General features: G+C 39.5%; 3 protein-coding genes across 4 annotated transcripts; 1 reads left to right on the top strand and 2 right to left on the bottom strand.

Annotated features, from left to right (window-relative positions):
- Positions 1-697: 697 nt before the first annotated feature.
- On the bottom strand, positions 698-4,566 carry lrit3b (leucine-rich repeat, immunoglobulin-like and transmembrane domains 3b). The gene is made up of 4 exons (XM_026355342.1): positions 4,457-4,566; positions 3,264-3,682; positions 2,372-2,671; positions 698-1,098 (listed from the first exon to the last, which is right to left on the bottom strand). The coding sequence occupies exons 1-4, from the start codon at positions 4,564-4,566 to the stop codon at positions 698-700; spliced, it is 1,230 nt and encodes a 409-aa protein (XP_026211127.1).
- A 690-nt stretch (positions 4,567-5,256) lies between these two features.
- fam241a (family with sequence similarity 241 member A) lies at positions 5,257-8,740 on the top strand. Its single transcript, XM_026355139.1, has 2 exons — positions 5,257-5,568; positions 7,106-8,740. Exons 1-2 carry the CDS (start codon positions 5,287-5,289, stop codon positions 7,400-7,402), a joined length of 579 nt encoding a protein of 192 aa, XP_026210924.1. The 5' UTR covers positions 5,257-5,286; the 3' UTR covers positions 7,403-8,740.
- Positions 8,741-10,013: 1,273 nt separating this feature from the next.
- On the bottom strand, positions 10,014-15,854 carry jkamp (jnk1/mapk8 associated membrane protein). Of its 2 annotated transcripts, XM_026355136.1 has the most exons (7): positions 15,761-15,854; positions 14,878-14,957; positions 14,648-14,802; positions 13,655-13,861; positions 13,302-13,483; positions 13,100-13,176; positions 10,014-12,948 (listed from the first exon to the last, which is right to left on the bottom strand). In XM_026355136.1, the coding sequence occupies exons 1-7, from the start codon at positions 15,762-15,764 to the stop codon at positions 12,730-12,732; spliced, it is 924 nt and encodes a 307-aa protein (XP_026210921.1). In that variant the 5' UTR covers positions 15,765-15,854; the 3' UTR covers positions 10,014-12,729. The 2 variants fall into 2 exon arrangements, with proteins under 2 accessions (XP_026210921.1, XP_026210922.1); XM_026355137.1 differs by lacking the exon at positions 10,014-12,948 and having other exon boundaries at positions 13,288-13,483.
- Positions 15,855-17,843: the final 1,989 nt, after the last annotated feature.

Here is a 17,843-nt window from a genome sequence, read left to right as displayed (position 1 = left end):
GAGAACATTGTCACCTCACCTCAAAAGATCCCAGGCAAAACTTTTCAGCTCTGTGGTTCCACGCTGGTGGAATGCCCTACCACCTCTGCATGCTCAGCTGCCTCACTATCAACTCTCAAAAACTTGATGAGAACAGAACTCTTCTGGTTTGTTCTCTGCATTTAAATATTTCTTTGCACTTAAAAAAAACTTATTTTAAATTTATACCTTATGAAACTGCTCTTTCTAGAGCATTTTACTTTAAAGTTTTTCTCCTTGGCTTAGATATTTGCTTGCTTTGTACCCCTCTTATAAGTTGCTTTGGATAAAAGCCAAATAACTAAATGTAAATGTAAATGTAAATGATTGATTGTGGAATCCTTCAAATAAAAAAGTGTCTCCTATTTAACATTAAGTTGTAAATTGTATAACATGTGGGTTGGATGTGGTTCACAAACCAAACTCTTGATTTCAAACCCATAGTACACATCATGGACACATCAAACTACAGTAAGTTGTTAAATTGTCAGACTAGTTTGCAAAAAACATTATTCTAGTACAATGAGCAAAAATGCAAATACTAAAACCACACATAAAAGTAGAGCAATGAAGTTCTTTTCTCTTCCTGGCTTGTCTAAGAAAACAGTTGTGGACCTATCTGAGGACACAGGTGTAGACTTGGTGGATATCTGGATCTCTTTCTTTACACCTGGTAAGCTCATCCTGTGCCTTTTAATGTCTTTTCAACAGGGAACACTTTGGACACACTATTGGGGACAGTCTGCCTCTTATTAATGGGAGGTGGAGTAATGTTTTGGACTATCTGATTCACCTTCAGCAGAGGGATGTTGATAATAGGAGGAGTTTGATTTGGCTTTTTGTATTTGGATGATGATTTGAGTTGAAAATTCTGTGACTTCTTCTTTGCAGGGCGGGATAGTCTTGTGACACCCACCACCTTCAGCTTAATCAGGGCTTCAGATATTCCTGCCATATTCCGTGCCTGGCAGCGATATTCACCAGCATCCTTGTATGATAACCCATTCAGGCTGATGATTGACCAGCGAACCCCCACTCGCGGAGATTCTTGCATAACTGGAACATAAGAAGGTCTCTCAGCTCTCATCTCAGCACATGTAACAGAGCTAAAAATGTAATCTGGTATTTCTAAATAATGTTGTAAAGTTGATTTATCATTTATTGATTTTGTTTTGTATTTGGGAATTTTATTTCATTTAAAATATTTTTTTGTTATTTGTTTCCTATTATATCTGTAAATACAGCTCTCAGACTATTGTTAACTTAATTATTAGGAAATTAGGTGCTATTACTTTGAGTGCTGATATCTATTATTGTTCAGAAGTCTATGTCATTTTCTCAAAAACTGTAAATGCTACAGTGATGAAACTTTGTGGAGGGCTGACCCATGCTGAACTGCTTCACATACTACAAACATGCCTCTACAGCACCACAGCTACAGCAGTTTTTGCGTTTTGGCTTCCAACTTCTGAACCAAAAGGGGTAGAAGTATAGGGGCAGTAGTCTTGTTTGGATGCTTCTGAAACTTTTTGTAATTCGGCACGCCCACTTAGACTACATTTTCCAGTCATTTTAAATTTTCTGTAAAACACTCTTTTCACTCCCTATTCATGGAAAAATGGTGAATCAAAACTTCTTCAAATCTGGTCATGTCATCTATTTATCTATGACATTTTTGTGAACCTTTTTTCAGTTTAACAGCTTTTTCTTTTTGTTAACTTTTCCTCTTTATCAACTTTTCTTTCTCTCACGTAATTTCTTCAAAAATAGCTTTCTCTATTTATGTTAAATGTCTATTCTTGTGTTGTTTTGACTGCTATTGTAAGATTTGTTTAAGGTATTTATAATTTTTTTATTATTTTTTAGTTTTCATCTATAAACCTCAGCCCATGCACCTTTTTTATTTAGTCACAAGGTGGCTCTGGTCTACATTTATATATATATGTTAAAATTAATATGTGTAAGTTACCTCATGTGGAGCTGTATGCATTGTAATGCTTGGCTATGACGTTACATGTGTACACGAGAAAAAGATGACCCACACAGTGCTGGTACGCATTACTGAGAGGGTCAGATGTGCAGGACAGACCAGAAGACAATCTGTGTTGTGTTTTATTGTCTTCTACAGGAGTGAATACATTGTGAACTGTCATCATATATGCTACAAAATATGTCTTGATAGAAATTACCCACTTACAACTTGCCAGATCCCTGGGTAGCTGTTCTGACTCCTCCAGGATGTCTTGCTGGCAACAATCTGTACAGAGAGCCAAATCACAACATGACTTAATAAATGACCTGCTCAGGTGATAGAAGCACATTTTAATCTTCAGCATAACCCTGGACTATTTACCAGCATAGGCTGAGGTTTTGATCCAAGTCAGAGTTGGTGTTGGGTAGCCGGTGGCATCACAGCGAAGTATTACATTGCTGCCCAGTGGTGAGCTGACTCTGGTGGCTGCAGGCTGGACAGAGGGTCTCATACAGCGGGACAGCTCAGCCTTGGTCAACATTATCATTATCTGTGCCTGTCTGAGAGACCTGCTACACATCAGCATCCGGTCCATGAGAACTACAGGACTCCCGAGTGACACGGACAAGGACATCACCATGAAGATCTGGCAGTCACACAACCAGGGGTTATCATGGAGACCTGGGTATAAGGATAGTTTTACTTGTTTACGTTATTATATCTCTGACAGCAAGCTCTATGTGGTAACAGCATGAGTTGTGGTCTGTGATAGCAACAAACGTTACAGTGACATTTACATTTAGTTATTTAGCAGACGCTTTTATCCAAAGTGACTTACAAGTGAGGAACAAGGCAAGGAAAAAATCTAAGTCAGGGAGAAAAACATCAAAGCAAAATGCTATAAAAAGTGTTTCTGTTTCATGAGATGCAATGCAGTGACAGCAGGAGTAAAGCACATATTCACTACATATTCACATATTTGGTGTCTTTGTGTTTTTGTTATCTAAATGAAATATAGCTGTTTTATTTGTTGTGTCTATTGCTCTAAGACATACTGTACCTAAAATCTTTCTTAGTACTGGCCCTCCCTGTTGTTGTGGGAGAGGAAACCAAAGATCAAGCAGCTCAGCAGGCAATATATTAAGTCTGAGGAGAAGTGAAAGAGGAGGTGAGGAGGAAGGGCAAGGAGACAAAGGGAGATGAAAGAAAAGAAAAGGGGAAGACACAAGGATGGAGGATGAGTGAAAAGTTAAGCAAATTTGCTGAATATCACGATCTGTTTTAGGCATCAGTTTTCTCTGTAGTGTGTCGACCCACCTGTTGCTAGACAGGTCAAGATAGGTGATGTTGGGAAGAAAGAGAGCAGCATGGGCAGGAAGGCTGGACAGACGGTTATTGTGGAGACCCAGACTCTGGAGGTTGGGCATGTCTCTGAGCCCCTCCCAGGGAAAGGATGTGAGGAGGTTTCCATCCAGTCGCAGCTCATGCAGGGTCTTCAGGTTGACAAAACTACTGGGGTGGATGGATGTGATGGAGTTGTAGGTAAGCCACAAGAACCGCAGCTCTGACAGGTTGTAGAAGGCTGCCCGGGGCACCCTGGAGATCAAGGTCTTCTCAAGACGCAGTTTGACTGTGTCAGCTGGGACATTGATGGGAATGGCTGAGATTCCAGGGTCACTGCACTGCACTAACCTGTAGTTAAGCACAAACCTGTAAGAGCTTACACTGTACTACACAGATACAGTTAGGTCCTTATGTTGTTAAACAGACACACAAAATCGTTTTGTACACTGCCTAAATGTATCTGAAATACTGCGGTCATAAATATTTTTTGTTATGTTCATTAACTCCTAATGTTAGCACCTCAAAAGTATTTATAAATGAAGATGTCAGTTTTAACATTTGGCTAAGATGCCAAATGTCCTGTTAGTCTTTACTTTCAGCTTGTTCCTGGGGCACTTTGCCTTTTTATTGCCTTTTCATTCAGCAAGTAAAAACTGGTTGATCAGATTCAGACCAGGTGATTTTTGTGGTTATTAAAGAACTATTAAACATTCCACTTCATAAAAAAGCCAGATTCCTTTAACTGTATGGTTTAGGTCATTGTCCATCTGCACTGAATTACTGAAATACTAATTACTAGTTACTGAAATTCTTGAAGTGAAGATGAACAAGGAAAAAAAGGCATTGAATCTTACTGCCTGTGGATAACCTTTCATCCAAAATTGACAACATCCGATGTTATACAGTAAATTTATATTCTGTTCCAACACATTGTAATAACTGATACCTTACAGATTAATGCAATGCTGGTTCTGTGTTATCCACTACAATGTAAACAAAATGTGTTATAGCTTCAGTTCGAACATCTTTTAAAATATAATATTCTATAAACAATTATGTTCATGCAAGAAGAATTACTTAAACACAGAATTACACAGAGATAAATGATGTCAGTCACACCACCTGAGCTCTGCTATTCCACTGTTCCCATATGCACAGGCACACAAAGCTGGACACGCATGAACTGCCAATAGAGGGAACTGCAAAATGTGAGCAAGGACCAGCAGATCCATCCTTCATCAGACAAACTCTGTGCTCCAACAGGACTTTTGTATCTCCATATTCCCAAGACCTCTCCACTCTAAGGGTCTGTCCACAGTACAGAGTGAAACTCAATCCCAGATTAGCTGGGATTACACTGCTTACAAGCGGCATGTAATCCCATGCTCTGACCAGTACTTCAGATAGTCATCAATGTGAAATTACAATAAATGGGAACGCTATAAGAAGCAAATAATAAGGAAAAGTTTCTTAAATATCCTCCACCGCACCTGTCAGTCGAACTAGCAGAAAACCTGAGTAAGCAGGTTTAACACCGATCTGTCTGTCTGAAACTAAATTGCAAGGAATGACATGTACATGACTTGTAGGTACAGGTTCGAGTGGGTTCATCTTTACTTTGAGTTAAGATATTACTTATAAACATAAAAGCAATACATTGTGTGTGAGCTGAACCCTTCAAGGCACCTGGTAACAACAAACACTTGTCAGGCACATATTCTAATACTTCAAATTTGTGCAATTTGATACTGAATGTGCGATGTAGCTGTAACTACAGGGAAGAGAGGTAGAAATTCTAAACGTTTGTCTCAGATGAATATTGTGTGCTGTAGTAGTGTACGTTCTGTGTTGATGTGAGTACCACCACGGTCTGCAGGGGGCGACATTACCATTATTGACACACTATTGACGGCCATGGTTGACACGTGTAGACGTTCTCGCGCTACAATTGGATGCTGTCGTTGAACTGTCGCGAACTCGGGCTCGCGCCGCTGAGGACGGACATTGGTACATTCAGTAAGTTCACTTCACTTGGAACGTTACGTCTCGTGTTTGAAGGTTACAGTCGGCGGAGCAGCTGCAAAATGTCCGCTCCAACGCCGCCCGTGAACGAGCAGTATGTTCTTCATCGACGTGGACTCGAAGAGCTGCCAACAGAGAGCCAAAGAAGAAGGCATACACCCCAGCTTGTCCACGGTGTACGGCACGCCGCATTACACCAGCAACAACACCGGGTAAATAATGGTGACGTTAACGTTACATTAAAGGCAAAGTTCGCTTAACCCAGTGAGTTTTGGGTTCATGTTCACATTATCGTCCCAACGCAGGACACCAGTATTCGGGAGAGGCTCTGTTGTGTCGGAGCTAACTTAAGCTCAGTGAGGTACTAACAGTGAAATCTTGTCGGTTTTATTTTACTACCTATAGTTTTACCGGTATTCAGTTCAGACGGTTATATGTCTTGTAACAAGCTCCTGTGATAACGCCCAGTACACCAAACTCCATTAAATGTTTCTATTAAAAGGTAAGCGATAGGCCTGTACATACATGATAGAGCATAACTCGTGACTTGAAGATTTTACGCCAACAAGAGTAAAGATTCATCTCAGGGTAGATAACTTACTGTACGGTTAAAAGATAGATTTACACATTTCAAGTCTGTGTTTAAACAATAATCAAGTGCCCATGTTAAGTGTTGAAATAATGTTTCCCTGTAACTGTTCCTCCTATTCATACTGGCCGTGGTGATCCTTCCCCAAGGCTCTTTCGTGCAAGTGATGGGGCACAAAATGCACAAAGCTGTTCAAATCTTTAGCTAATATTCAGATGTGGGAATCATTTAGATTAAGTGCATCCTTCTAAGTAGTTCTGTAGAGTTACAGTAGAAGGACAGTAACAATAACGAATTTTAGCACTACGGTAGATGACTACCATCATTTGTATGGGTAACATCTCTAGAGGGATCTCTTAAAGGCCTGTATTTACAGTTTCAGTTATATAGGGGCACATAATAAATACAGCCTAAAAATTGTAAACCTATCCCTTTATGCCACTATAACCAACATTTAGGAAAAAGGCGACATGGATAGCAATAATTTGTCAGTTTAATTAAAATGAAAAGAAACCTATTGTAGAACTGTTTTGCAGATTGTAAAGAGATTGAGGATTATTTTCAATTTAAACATGCACGATCTTTAGAGAGCCCACTGACCTAACGAGTTAAACCACATTTTTTAACAGATAGATTCACTGATGTTTCTGTTATTTTAAGTAAGCGTGTTTGCTATTATTTGTAAGGAGTAATGGTTTTCTGGAATGGTAATTTCTCTGTTCCCTGTTCTTTTCAAACCTACGATTTGCGGCTTTCTGGTAGTTAATGTGTTTTCCTGCCTGCAGCGATATGGAATGCATGCTGTAGTGTGTACCATTCTAGACATAATGGACTGTGCCTCAATTTGCTTCCTGGTGCAGTGAGGAAGTAAATCATTCTGCAGTTATGTAGGGATTCAAAAAACTTCTATTACATCATTATAATTTCATAAAATTAAAATGTCTGCTCAGAGTAAGGAAATGGTGTCACAAATATGTACAAGGTATTTGTAGCTACATAAGCATTTATAAATAGTAATCACAACTTAGGCTAAATACTACAGCCAATAAAAATTTCGGGTGCTCTGAGGTAGGTCATCCTAGTTTCATAAGACCCCAGTCCCCAAAAAACAATTTGCAAACCATGCTGTGTCTTTTTAATGAGTGACTTTGTCTCCATAGGTCGAAGGAAGCCACACCCAACCTCAGCCTCCCAGTGATCTGAGCCCCATCTGGCCCGACATGGACGACCTCACCACCAGAGAGCCTGAGCTAGATGACTGTGAGCGAATGGGGACTTTGTTTGGAATGCTGAACAAGTGTTTGCGGGCAATGGGCTTCAGCCAGATGTACTTTGGGGACAAGATAGTAGAACCAGTAGTGATTGTCTTCTTCTGGCTGCTGCTTTGGTTCCTGGGTATTCAGGCCCTGGGACTTGTCGGAACTCTGTGCATCATCATCATCTACATCCAGAAGTAATGAGAACTGATGATGATTAAAGCCTGCTGTTTTCTTTGTTCATACTTGTTGGGCTTGATTCTAATGGCTGTTTGGACTGAAAATGTGCTTTAAGGTGAGCATGGCTGCTCTGGACTGGATCTGGAGTGGTAGGTCTGCTGCTGTGATATATTTTTTTTATCTGGTGATTAAGAGGAACAGGAAGATGTGTGAAATGATGAGTTTCTATTTAAATCAAAGACTACAGAGTTAAGGTCCGGACTCAGGAATCAGAACTTCACACATCAGGTGACGTCTTTCTAACATACAGTTTGTTAATGGAGTGAACAGGCGCTGCAGTAATATGACTCCAGTAATGAATCATAAGCATCTTTTTTTGTATGTAAAACTAACGTGTTATGTTGCTGTGAAGGTTTTTATTATGAAGTGTTTCGTTTGTGAGGTACAGTGGCGGCACAGTAAATCCTGACTGTATTCTAGTGCCCTGAAATTGTGCACTGACACATCTTTCATAGATGCAGGTGCAAGTCGTGCTGTTAAGGAAACAGAACGTCTGCAATAAACAAGTCACAAATTTGGAATAAATTTAGATAAAACTCACATTCAGTATCGACTGTGTTTCAACAGATACACCAGTGTTAATGTTGTTTTTGAGTGATAAAACATTTTATACTGGGAACAGTAGAGTCTTCCAGTTTGCCTCTGCTGATGTGGCAGAGCTAAAGCAAAGTTTTTGCTTCTTTGTTGTATCTATGTGGAACGCATTGAGATTTATACCTGTCTGTGCCGCCCTGCAGTTACACTTTCAAAACTAGGGGTTTAATGATTCCAAGACAACGACACTCACCCACCACCAACAACAACCCACTGTCACTGAAACCCTTATTACAACCTTTATTTAACAAGATAAAACGTATTGAGATCAAGCTCTCTTTTACAAGAGTGACCTGGCTAAGAGGTCAGCAGCACACGTCGTAATAAATTAATACAATTTTAAATACGCATTACAAACAAATGAACAATGGTTTACGTATTTCATACAACTTAAAATAATGATGTAAGAATTTAAAAACACAAGCACTGTCCAATCGACTCGTTGTTATTAGTATCTCACTGATGTCTGCAAATTCTATACAATATTCAATAAATCTGATAATTTCTTATCGTAAGAGGACCTGTCACTTGTTTTGTCTGCAGGCGTATCATGAGGTGTCTGAAATTTTCAGCTCTAGAGAGGCGTACAGGAACATCATTAATTGGTCAATCATATTTCAAAAGTGCTCAGATCCCATCAACTTTTATTGTCCCAAACTGTGATATGAAAAACCCAGTGTCATAAGAAAAACAAATCAAAACAAAGGCTATATTACAAACCAATTCATCAAGCTGAGCTTTAATAGTTTTAATTTATTGGCATTGGCTGATGCTCATGGTGGCCGATGAATAAAAAAACATTTCTGCAGACACAGCAGCCTACACTGAGAGAATTTAATAAATATGAATGTTTAGGTGCGTCACTGTCAGTGACTCACCAGTATACATTTTATTGGCACTTGTGAGCAGTGAACAGTTACTGCAGCAGCTTCTGTCTCTATCTGTGTCACAAAGGTGCTAGTGAGGCAGTCGGGGACAGTGTAGGTTGTATACGATTTTTTATTTTTTATAATGCAAAAAGAGAGGAAAAAAAACAGCAATATATATCAGCCACAGGCCTCCCTGCGCTCTAAAAATCACAGATTCAAAGTCTGCATTAGTTGATCACTTGAATGAACTGAAACTTGGTTCAAACTGAGGTCTGAACTGAACTGTGGGACTTTTGTTTTATCCCTCACCAAAACAATAGTTGCAGGTGAGGTTTCTGTGCCACTGTGTTGTGATTTTGTTGTCTCATAAACAACACCAACAGTGTGCTCAGATCATGTTGGAGTTGGAGCAGATAGATGATTAGTAATAGTAACTTTTACTGAAATAAGACAACGGAGAACATGGTCTATATCACAGTTGAACTGAGGCAGAGAGAGGATGAGGTGTCTGTGCAAGAGGTGCTTGTTGTGCAAGAGGAAATGCAGCATGCAATGTCTAGTTACATTTGTGGAGGTCCACACCAGGCTACAGCATGCACAGAACATCCCAAGTGACAATAACATGAGCCATCATCATATCATATACTGACTGCTATTAACATTGTGACCAGATATATTAAGGGGTTTAGCCTATATTTGGTTATACTTTGAAAGGCCTTTAATTTGTGTTTTAGGCTGCATACAAAGTCACGCAACTGTCTTGTCAGACCCATTGAGTGGAATAACACTAAATGTGTGTGTGTAATCATTGTGTCCACAATCAGTCATGGGACAGTATGAGGCTTTAGAGTTGACGTTTCTAAGTTCAGTTAGTCTCTTAGACGTTGCATTCTCATTCATAATCTTCCTTGTGTTATTGTCATTTTATTCACACATTATGTATTGCATAAATGTGATCACACATTGAACTGCATATGCACTGGTTTGAAAGTTTAGTTGTGCAGGAGAACCTTTGTCACTGCTGAAACTGAGAGAATGTAATAAATATGAATGTTTAGGTGCATCACTGTCAGTGACTCACCAGTATACATTTTGGCACTTGAAGTGAGCACTATAAAAATCTATTTTATTAAATACATTTTTGTTCGTAAGGGAATTGTACATTTATGCACACCAACAAAATCAATATTAAATCTACATTTTATGCTGTACATCATTAAAAGTAAGTGTTACTAAAGTGTTGTTTGGCTTGTTATTGAGCTCTGCAGCATTGTCTGAAGGAAAGGTTGACACATCAATGTAAAGATTACACACAGATGATGTGAGTAAATACAAAAGTTTTTAAATAATGACTTCATTTGGTAAGAAAAAAAGGCAGTTTAAACCTGCTGGTCCTTATGTAATTGCCTTCCAGTGCTAGAAATGTATTTGAACATTCTAAATGCACAATTTGTACTTCTTTTTACTAGTATTTCTACACTGTCTTAGTATTGCTACTTTGCCCTAAGTAAATTAGCTAAGTACTTAATGCATACATCCACTGGGTAATGCAGCTACAACTTCTACACAAAGTTTTTCACATAGAATCATAACATTACATGACATCTTGTTTCAGGGTTTATTCAAATAGTACTGCAAAGCTATTGCTATGGGAACAGTGTTGGATGTTTTGATCAAATGATCAACATTTGACATTAATCTTGGACCTTAGATCTGTATTCCTGATGAATGTACATGTAAGCAATATTTTCAATTTCTCATGAAACGTACTGTAGCAAATTCTGACAATTCCAAATAATGTCAGCTAGTTTTATCTGCTGTAGCTTTAAAGGGACTGCGAGGGTGTTTGATAGGGTTGATCATCAAGTGTTGCAATATTAATATTTAACCACAGCCATGCACCAGTTTTCATCAGCCACAACTGTAAGTACACTTGGCATGAATGTGCGAGATCATTTTAGATGAACATCAGGTTCAAAAGAATATCAACTGAAAACTGACTGATAGATTATTAGGTGCAATATGTTACAGGAGACATTCAATGATGCAAACTGTACTTCTTAACATCAACAGCAAACGTGGGTGTGTTTACAACATTGGGCACAAAATGTATTTTAATACAGAAGGTATAGACAATCTACATGGACAGGACACATTTATGAAAATCAGCTCCACACATTGAAAACCCTCAACTGTGGAGCATGGAGTGGAGGAACAGTCCCATTGAGTGTGTGTGTTCCCTGCATACGGTGCTGGATGGAGCTGTATTACAATCACTGTCTCCTGTCCACAGTGACATCAGCCGGTTCTCTACCTCAGAAGGACAGAACAGGGGACACATAGTCTGTTTAGGAGACTTTATAAGACTCATAAATGCAGAAAGATAGTTGTGGTTTATGCTCAGCTGACACTAAACACACAGCACATGTAGTGTCAGCAGCATGTTCACTGAACTTGAATTATGACTTACTGTATTTAACATTACTTTCCTATTTGAGCTTGTGTGCATGTAGAAGTAACCTTGAATACAACATATAACTCAGCTATTTACATTAATATGCATTGAATGATGCCGTACACAAAAACTCCAAATCACTGAACAGGACAGAGAAACAGACAGCTGTTTGTATTTGCATTCCCTTTCACCATGCATGTCTAAGTGTTACTGGGTATTCTAAAACACAACAAGAATAACAATACAGACATACATAATAAAAGCTTTTCATATAATCAAGTCAGGGCATGTGTTTTTTGCTGCTCACATCTTGATCTAGATCAGCAGTTCTCAACCAGGTGACCTAAGAACGGGGGTCCTGAATGACAAGCAAAAAATAATCATGTGATGGCCCTTAATTAGTTAAAAAAAAACTTTAGCCTTTTTTTAGCATTGAGCTGACAGAAATGTATTTTCATCCATGTGGTCTGGAGAGTGTTGCACATTGCATTTCACATTGACTTGCCTTTGATAATACATAAGAGGCACAATCAGAGCTGGTCCTCACCTGGCTAGATGTAGCTCAGGTCCAGTGAATCACTTCATCACAATCAGAGGTGGTCTGAACGAGCAGGCCACCATCATTCTTCATCCACAAAATATGAAATAAATAAATAAAACCTACTTCATAATATTGGGATGATATCAAATGAAGCGCAGCTTCTCCACTGGAAGCATATGCTCTGTTCTACTCAACATTAATTAATTCAGACCTCTGAAGCAAAATGAGACATTTAAAGATATTATCGTTTAGATGATGGGAGAATTGATTTAAAATAGCAAATAAATTAAGCTACTTGGAATAAATAGATAGTTAAAATAAAAAAATAAATCATTTGTTGTCACCAAGCAACCAGTTCTGTGAGTAGATCTCAAAAACTATAACAATTGTACAGTTTCAATAATAACCAAATGGTTTTCCACAGGAATGCTTGGAAGTGAATTTAAATAAGTACCTGTAGCCATGGAAACATTTGATGATTAAAACATGATAATATCTTAAAAGTCACGCATCCTGTTTGATGAAGTAATTGGATACAGCTATAATAAAGTAAATGAAATGTTCATGTCTGACTCTTACGTCACTTGAAGTTGGTCTTGTTGATGATGTTGTTTCCTGGTGCTAATTAACATGTGCTGCCATGCTAAAACCCTCATGACGATGTCACTATCTGGCCACAGATTGGTGGAGAAAGCTTGATCACACCAAGCCTTGTCACTTAGTTAGTGTTCCTCAGTAAAACTGTGTTCACTCCCAGCAAAAGCAGCTCATACATTTGACTGTAACATTTAGTGAAATTTAATTTCAGTCTCATCTTGGTAAAAGCAGCTCAGTGACCGTTACCGCCCTCAGACAGGATACGGCTAGGCTCAGTGAACTTGGCCGTGGCGATGTAGAACAGGGCAGGGCCGGGCACGAGGGCCAACAGTGGTAGGTCATGCTGTAGGTTGTCCAGTCGGGAGATGGAGACGATGCCATACGCGTGGAGCAGCCAATGGCTGAACAGGACAACCAGACGCTTCTTCTTAGCAACCAGGTTTTTAAAAGACTAATGGACAGTGGGAGACACACAGAGTTAACAAGACTGGAGATCAGCTTCCAAACAGTTCCAAACCACACGACTTACAGTTATGGGTGTCAAAAATGAATGTAAATATATTCCATAATACAGAGACACACAGTGCAATGAGTGTTTTTACCTGGATCTCAGAGGCAGACATGTAAACAGCCAGTGTGACCAGGGACAGGACCAGTATTATGTAGGGAAATGCGTAGTCTGAAAAACAAAGTGTCACTCACAGTTGTACACGTTATGCTACATTGCTAACACTCTCAAAACACTTATTACCAGCTGTATGTGAACTGTAGCTGCTGTTTCTGCTCTTACTCAGTAATACTCACAGAGCAGTCCTCCACCCACAGCCTGCAGCACGGTGAGGATGGGGAAGAAGTACAGAGCAGCATAGATGCTCTTGAAGCGGTCAGATTTGCCCAGACCACAGGCAATCTTCTTAACCAGTAGTGGGCGTAACAGCATCATAAGCACCAAGCAAAATGCGTAGTAGATCAAAACTATGGTGTAGCTGGGGTAGAAAAACAACAAAGGAGGACGCTAATACAGCAAATCACATGATGGAAAACATGAGCACATTTGTGAGTACAATGAAATCAGGTACAGTGTCTTGTTCAGCAACACTCCGCAGGAATACAATAGACAAACACTTTATTCAAATCCTCCTGTTAGCAGTACTTACAGTGGGTAGACAGCCTCTTGGGTGCAGTGTAATGTGTTCACATAGTCTGGACTGGGGTTGTACAGCATGGTGTACCAATCTGACAACATCTGAACTCGACAGGATCGAATACTGAGCACTCCCACAGGTTCTGTGACCATCAGAGTTACCACAGCTGACACACTGCACTCCAACATGGCTGTGATGTGCTGCAGCAGAGCGCTGGAACTGAGCACAGAGTAACAACATGGTGAAACAACAGCGCCACACCAATTAATTTCCCTGTCACAGACATCTTACTACCTACACATTTAGCTTGCTTTTACACCTTAATTCGTTTGCTTTGGTCCTAATTAGTTGATGAGTTTGTAAACTTGTAGCAATTTATCGGTTTTTCTCCTCGGTTCGCACTCGAGTGCGATTGCCGTGTTCACACCAGACAAAACGAACCACACCAAGAGGGAAAACGAACTTGAGTCCGATTTAATCTAAATAAATCCTGTAGGTGTGAAAGCAACCTTAACCCGTTAAACCCGAGCACCCCGGTATCAGGGGCAGCTGCGCTTTCGGCAACAAAGATCATTTAAAAGCCTCAGCTTTCATATGATATGCCGTCTGTACCAGTAGGTTGGACTAGCACAGATGCTAGTGCCCAGCTTGCTCGATACGGGGGGGGGGGTCAAATCTATTCTATGGCTGAAGGGTCAATGTGTTAATTGCAGGACCTTATATAAACAGGTCTGTGCCTTTCTAAATTATGTCCAATCTATTTGCCACAGGTGGACTGTAAAGTAAACAATGAAGCAAACAAGAAGCATCTGACCCCATTCTAAACAGCAATACTACATTGAGGAACAGTTGAACCAATTTTGTTCCAACATTTTGTCTACAAAATGATCCATCATTTTGTCAGGGCATCCTTTGGTGAAAATCCCCACTATGTAGCACTTTCTCCTCTTCCCGTATAATTAAAAGGTATTTTTGAATTAAGTCTAACCCTGTGTGTGATCTCACCTCTTCTTTCCAGAGTACCACTCAATGAAGAACCAATGCAATACTAGAGGTAACATGGCCATGAATCCCAGATAGAGCCAGTCATAGAGATCTGGGGACCCGTTGCAGCGTTCACAAACCTTCTGGAGGTTGGCCCGCTCCCCACGAGGACAGACCTAGCAGGACAGACGGCAAACTCAATGAAAGCCCAACAGACATTTGGGGCGAAAGAGCTTGTGTTTAATACTCACTCCACACTCCCCCTCCACTGATTCGTTGACTATCATCCTGCCACAATACAGGCCTGGACACGTGGAGCTCATGGCCACAGCTGCAAAGTTACAGAAACACCTTACACAGGAGTCATCAATGGTCCAAAACAGTTTGAAACTTTCAAATTACCTGTGTTTGTGGGGCCAAACAACAGCATACTGTGTGGGTCACATTTGTATTTCCCCATGAAGATGCTGAACTGAGCAGCAGTAACTAAAAAGTTACTTACTACAGAGTATTTGTTACATTAAGTGAATCTTAAATCTTAACTTCCATCTCCTCCATGTGTTCGCTGTTAAACGTGTCATAAAGATCATTTCTAACTTTGTATTGATCAAAATTTACATCCAGGTTAGATCCCAAACTGTGAAGTAGACTGTGGGGAAACTGTACTTCACCTTTTCATCTGAACTTAGTCTTTACCACAAAGACTCGTGTTTTATGACTCTTAACCCGATACTAAGCACCCATACAGGACTAAGCCTCTAACTCGGTAACTAGCGTTTGTTACCAATTTTACATTTCCGCTAACGTAACACAAATGTTTCTTTCACTGGTGCTGTTTAACAGCCACAAATTAATGCAAGTAAGACACATCTCATAATGAATCCCATTAGCCATTACAATAGTTGGTTGTTATTTTCCCCAAGTTTGTGTCTCTGACGTTTTAGCATATATTTCGAGTTACTTATGTAAAAACCCATGTTTCGCTAGCTACCCATATAAAAGGCTAGGTCCTAGCTAGAGACCTCACAGCTTACGATATACAGTAAACACACACGTATGTACGATGACAGTGGAGCCATTTTACTTAGCTTACTATCATTAGATAAAAAGAAAACGACGTCATGTTCAACTTACCCATTTCAGGCCAACAATAATTTTAGAAAGAATTTTGTTCCCTCAATACTACAGTGTTTTCGTTTGGTGTGTAAAACCGGATGAAGAAATATGGCAGCACCAATAGCACGCAGGAGCACTTCTTCTATGGTGGCGGGCAGTAACGTTAAGATTAATTACTGCCACCTACTGTTATGTTGTTACACATCAATTTTCTTTGGAAAACTTCAGAACAGCATTTCTTAAGTCACTTAGCTACGTGACTTTCACACCAATTATATTATTTAAATTGAAATTATTGAAACGCTAGAAACACTAGTGTTGTACATTGTGAATTCTAACTAGTATGTCCACAAGTGGTTGGTTGATCCATAATAAAGACTGATTATATTCTGCATTAAGATTCTGTGTCTGCAAAGTAACTGAACCCTCAGCTAAATGCAGTAAAGTAAAAAGTACAGAATTTACCTCACTATTGTATTGGGGTTAAAGAAACATAAAATTGAAATAAATATTGTAGTAAAGTACAAGTACGTGCAGTTCTTGAGTAACTGTGCTTAGTTTCCACCACTGATTTAGAATACATTTAAGGTGCTTCTTACTGTTATTAAATCTCTTCACGGGCTCCTCACAGAGATGTTTCTAACAGATCACTTCTAAATCACTCATATGAACTGTTTCTCATCCAGGACTGAAGAGCTCTGTGATGCTGCGTTTAGTACTTAGCCCTACTCTTCCTACAGAGGCACCAATGTGCACTTAACTTAGCTACAAAACTTTCTAGGCAAATGTCCTAGAAAGTACTAGAATGGGACAGAGACACATGGGATACAAAGTAGAGGGTCAGGGAGTCTTCATTTTAAAACTCACTTATGAACAAGATCCTTAAATACTTGAACACATTCCCGTGGCAGCGATGTGTTCCTAAGCCAGATGGAGCAATCCTGCATTTTTGGTAGCGAACCATGACTTCAGACTTGGAGATGGTGACTGATTTACATTACGCTGCAAACTACTCCAGTACTCGCTGAAGATTATGGCCTGATGAAGCCAACAGAACCACATGTTAAAAAAAGAAACCCAAACTGGATATTGTCCTGGCACTGGCTGACGTCAGCTTTGAGTTGGGATGCAACAACACATTTCAGGACGGAGGACAGAAAAGGAAATTGGTGTCTCAAATTGCTGAGGGTGTTTCTGTGTTGAGCTCAGGTTTTTAAAGAGTGGCTTCAAAGAGGCAAGTCTGAAAACAGAAGGAATTTGGCCAGAGCAGAGGAAGGAGTTTATAGTTGCTGTTAGACCAGAAAGGGTGATACAAGGCCTTGTGGTAATTTTTTATTTCAATTGTTTCGCCCCTTTCACTTGTGTGTTTAATCAGAGTGTTTAGTATTTTTATTCATATTAGTATGTGTGAAGATTGGAGCCAGACATGTCCTTGCCTGTTCCTGCTGTCAAAATAGCTTCAAAACAAGCCTCTAGTTTACCTGTCTGCCACTGAGGACAGTCCACATGGACACAAGCTGATGGCCATTGTCAGGCCGTCAGGCTCAGTGAAAGTCTGATGGCCTACTTTTTGCAGTGTGTCCCAGCATTGGCAGTGGACTGCTATCAGTTACATTTCAGCCTACCCAGGATTCTGATTCAGCAGCAGACCCACTGCTGAGAGAGACCACTGTGCTTATTAGTTGTGCTAATCATGTACAACTTCATGTCAGACATACTCTTAACTAGAAGTATTGATAAATGTTCTGTGGTGAGTGAGAGCATTGTGAAAATAGTCGGCAAACTTTTGGCAGTTTAAGTTTTTTTTTTTTTTTTACTCAATTTTCAACTTCTTCATTGATTTGAATAACGAAATATTGTGTTTTTTTAATTTCATTTCTTTTTCAGTCAACTTTTGCATTACACAAACATATTAGATGTTACAACTATATGTCAAAACGTAGAGAAACTTCCTTTTTCCTGTCATATGCTTCCCATTGTGATAGGATAGTTTTTCAGTGTTTTTATAAACCATCACATGTTTGAATTTTCAAACATTTTTTGAACTTCTCTTGAACTCTCTTTATCTTTCTTTTATTCATCCTTTTTCCTTCCTTGAAGC

This window comes from Anabas testudineus, chromosome 12 (assembly GCF_900324465.2).
Source record: "Anabas testudineus chromosome 12, fAnaTes1.2, whole genome shotgun sequence".
In the NCBI taxonomy this organism is placed as follows: domain Eukaryota; kingdom Metazoa; phylum Chordata; class Actinopteri; order Anabantiformes; family Anabantidae; genus Anabas; species Anabas testudineus.
Note: the sequence above shows the minus strand (reverse complement) of the source record. Positions and strands in the feature narration are given on the sequence as shown.